General features: G+C 42.9%; 1 protein-coding gene across 1 annotated transcript; it reads left to right on the top strand.

Moving 5' to 3' along the window:
- The first annotated feature begins 347 nt into the window (after positions 1-347).
- On the top strand, positions 348-3,336 carry LOC122279545. The gene is made up of 4 exons (XM_043090230.1): positions 348-1,262; positions 1,358-2,299; positions 2,530-2,922; positions 3,097-3,336. The coding sequence occupies exons 1-4, from the start codon at positions 348-350 to the stop codon at positions 3,334-3,336; spliced, it is 2,490 nt and encodes an 829-aa protein (XP_042946164.1).
- The last annotated feature ends 338 nt before the right edge of the window (positions 3,337-3,674 follow it).

The following is a 3,674-nucleotide window of genomic DNA, read 5'->3' as shown; positions in this document are numbered from 1 at the left end:
AGGTCTCTGTAGGAGATTTAACCTATCATCTAGAATATTCTACTGTTCATCGCTACTGTGGAGGTCCTTTCCCTCAAAGAAAGTGTTGCTACTGCCGTGAGGCTTTTATCAATATTACAGTCCCTTTATACATTTTATTATATTCACTACTACTATTATAGTCTATTACAAGTGGTATCCAAGAGCCCAGATCCTGCTATCCTGAAACTCCAATGGCCGAAAGCACTAGATTAAAGGACCTGCATGAAGGGTTTTCATCATTCAAGAAATCAACTGAAGCATACATAAAAAATTCTGAATCACAATTTACCAACATCAGTATTGAGCTGCAAGCAGTCTAAATGCAAATGGAAACCATGATGCACCAGTTTCAAGCGTTCGCTTCTGAGATGCAAAAATCACATGCAAAAAGTAGTAACCATGGAGAAAACAGTGGACAACACATGCTACCTCAAGCGGGTGACATACAACCCAGATCCGTACGGATTGACTTTCCAACATTTGATGGGGATGATCCACAAGGCTGGTTGTACAAGGTAAAACAGTTCTTTGCATTTCACAATACTTTACCTCACCACCGTTTACGTTTGGTATCATTTCACATGGTGGGAAAGGCTTTGGTTTGGTTTCAAGGGCTTGATGAGTCTGGTTTGTTAACTGAATGGGATGATTTTGTGAATGCTTTACTGATCTGTTTTGGCCCTAGTAGCTATGATGATCCGGTTGAACAAATTATTAGACTAAGGCAGATGGGTTCGGTTGAGGAGTATAAGACTGCCTTTGAGCTGATTGCCAATAGGCTAAGGCATTTGGATGAAAGTGACAAACTAAGTTGCTTTATCAGTGGATTAAAAGACGATATCTGTTTGACGGTTAAAATGTTTAACCCTCACACACTACTCACAGCCTATAGGCTGGATAGAATTCAAGAAGAAAAACTATCCCTCCATAAAAAGCCAAACCCACGACCAAACCTGCCCCAAAATGTTGAACCAGCCTCATTCAAATACCAACCACCACAGAATCCCAACCCTTCAGAAAATCACCAACCATATAACAAGGCAATAGTACCAGTGCAGAAAATCAGTCCAAATCAAATGAAAATAAGAAGAGAAAAAGACTTGTGTTACCATTGCGACTCAAAATGGCACCCAGGGCACCGATGCAATAGCCCAAAACTTTATTTAATTGAAGAAGTTGTAGAGGATGATGAGGAGACAGTGGAAGACACGGTCAGTGTTCTGTCCAGATTGACACAAAAGGTGAGTCTGAGGTCAAAAAGGACATGCAAAAGACTCCAGAGATTTCCTTACATGCTATTATTGGATCCTTGGGCCCAAAGACTATGCGGATGAAGGGGAAGATTGGCCCTAAGTGGGTCGTTATTCTCATTGATTCGGGAAGTACCCATAATTTCCTGGATCCAGCAATGCTCTCCCGAGTTTCCATACCCATAGTAGCGGAGGATAAGGTCAGGGTTAAGGTGGCTAATGGGGAGTTAGTAGACAGTGAAGGTAAGGTGAAAGGAGTACAAGTGGGGATTCAAGGAGTTGAGTTTTTACTTGATATGTATGTTTTAGTGTTGGCAGGTTGTGACATGGTTTTGGGCGTCCAATGGTTACAAGGATTAGGGCCAATCCTTTGGAATTTCAAGGAGTTAACTATGCAGTTTACTTACCAACAGGCTGTTGTGATTCTTAAAGAGCTCACGGGGCACAAATGGATTGAGGAAGGCTCCATCCAAAACTGTAACAGCATGGAAAAAAAAGGGGTCATGTTAAAACTCATTGACAACTCCAACCAAGTCACACCAACTCAAATCCCAAGCAATATACAAAACCTACTCAACCTATACACTGACATTTTTGCCACCCCAAAAGGCCTACCCCCCAACCATTCCCATGACCACTCCATAACTTTACAACCAAGTACAACACCCATTTCTGTCCGCCCATATCGCTACCCATATTTTCAGAAAGATGAGATTGAGAAGATTGTTAAGGAGTTGTTGAGCTCGGGTGTGATTCGTCCTAGTCAAAGTCTTTATTCATCTCCTGTTTTGTTGGTAAGGAAGGCTGATGGCACGTGGCGACTGTGTGTGGATTACAGAGCATTAAACAGTGCTACGGTTAAGGATAGATATCCAATTCCAGTGGTGGAGGAACTGTTCGATGAGTTACATGGAGCTAGAATTTTCTCTAAACTTGACTTAAGGTCAGGTTATCATCAAATTAGAGTTAAACCAGAAGATATCCCAAAGACTGCCTTCCGCACTCATGAGGGTCACTACGAATTCTTGGTCATGCCCTTCGGATTGACTAATGCCCCCTCAACTCTTTATGGGTTATTGTGGATAGATTTACAAAATATGCTCACTTTGTACCACTCTGTCACCCCTACACAGCTAAGGATGTAGCAAAGCTGTTTATGAAACATGTATTCAAGCTACATGGTATGCCAAGCTCGATTCTTTCCGACCGAGACTCCACTTTCACAAGTAGATTTTGGAAGGAATTATTTTCTTTGCAGGGAGTGCAGCTGGCTTTTAGCACAGCTTACCACCCTCAAACAAACGGGCAAACAGAAGCTGTTAACAAATGGGTTGAGAACTACCTAAGATCTTATGTCGGGGACAAACCTAAGGACTGGTCTCACTGGATTGAATTAGCCGAGTGGTGTTACAACTCAAGCATGCATGCATCTATCAAACTTACGCCATTTGAAGCATTGTATGGCTACAAACCTCCAAAACTAACATGCTATGTACCAGGAACCTCAAAGTTAGAAGAAATAGAGGTTACCTTGCATGATCGTGAGCAGCTGTGGGTCCTGTTAAGGCAAAATCTCATTAAGGCACAAGACAGAATGAGTAAATATGCTAATCTGAAAAGGAAGGAACAAACGTACCAAGTTGGAGATTGGGTATTTTTGAAGCTCCAACCGTATCGGCAATCGTTCCTCACTACTCGGTAGAATCTCAAACTCAATCCAAGGTTTTACGGACCGTACGAGGTAGAGCAACGAATCGGAGAGGTGGCATACCGTTTGAAGCTTCTGGCCACTGCACAAATCCATAACGTGTTTCATGTTTCCCAGCTGAAATCGAAGCTCAGTCAAGGGGCTTTGCCCATAGCAACCCTTCCTCCTGTAGACAAACAAGGAGCCATTAAAGTGGAACCGGTTGAAGCATTAAACCGGAGGTTGAAGAAGGTGAAAAACAAACCGGAAGTGGAGGTCTTGATCCGTTGGCATGGGCAAACTGCAGAGGAAGCTTCCTGGGAGATGTACCATCAGCTTTGCGAAAATTTTCCCCACCTTGTGGGCAAGGTTTTTTGAAGAAAGGGGGAGTTGTCACACGGCTAGGCAAGTTGAGAGCAGAATGGAGGTCGGCGGCATGGGACAGGGCACACGAAGACAGATAGAAACTTAGGGCACACGAAGACATGAAGACTTGAGTTAGTTGATGTTGTGAGCTGTCGATGGAGAGGCCTGCTGGTGGGCCGAATCAAATAATAAAGAAGTTGGGCCGTGTGGGCCATAAGCTGCAGAGAGTGATCCTTTAAGTAAACTGTAGGGGCCTTTAGCCCAGTTAGGTTAAGGACTTTTTAGTAAAATGTATATTATAGTACATAAGGTCTCTGTAGGAGATTTAACCTATCATCTGAAATATTCTA

This window comes from Carya illinoinensis, chromosome 10 (genome assembly GCF_018687715.1).
Source record: "Carya illinoinensis cultivar Pawnee chromosome 10, C.illinoinensisPawnee_v1, whole genome shotgun sequence".
NCBI lineage: Eukaryota > Viridiplantae > Streptophyta > Magnoliopsida > Fagales > Juglandaceae > Carya > Carya illinoinensis.
The sequence above is the reverse complement of the archived record's forward strand: the minus strand, read 5'-3'. Positions and strand labels throughout refer to the sequence as shown.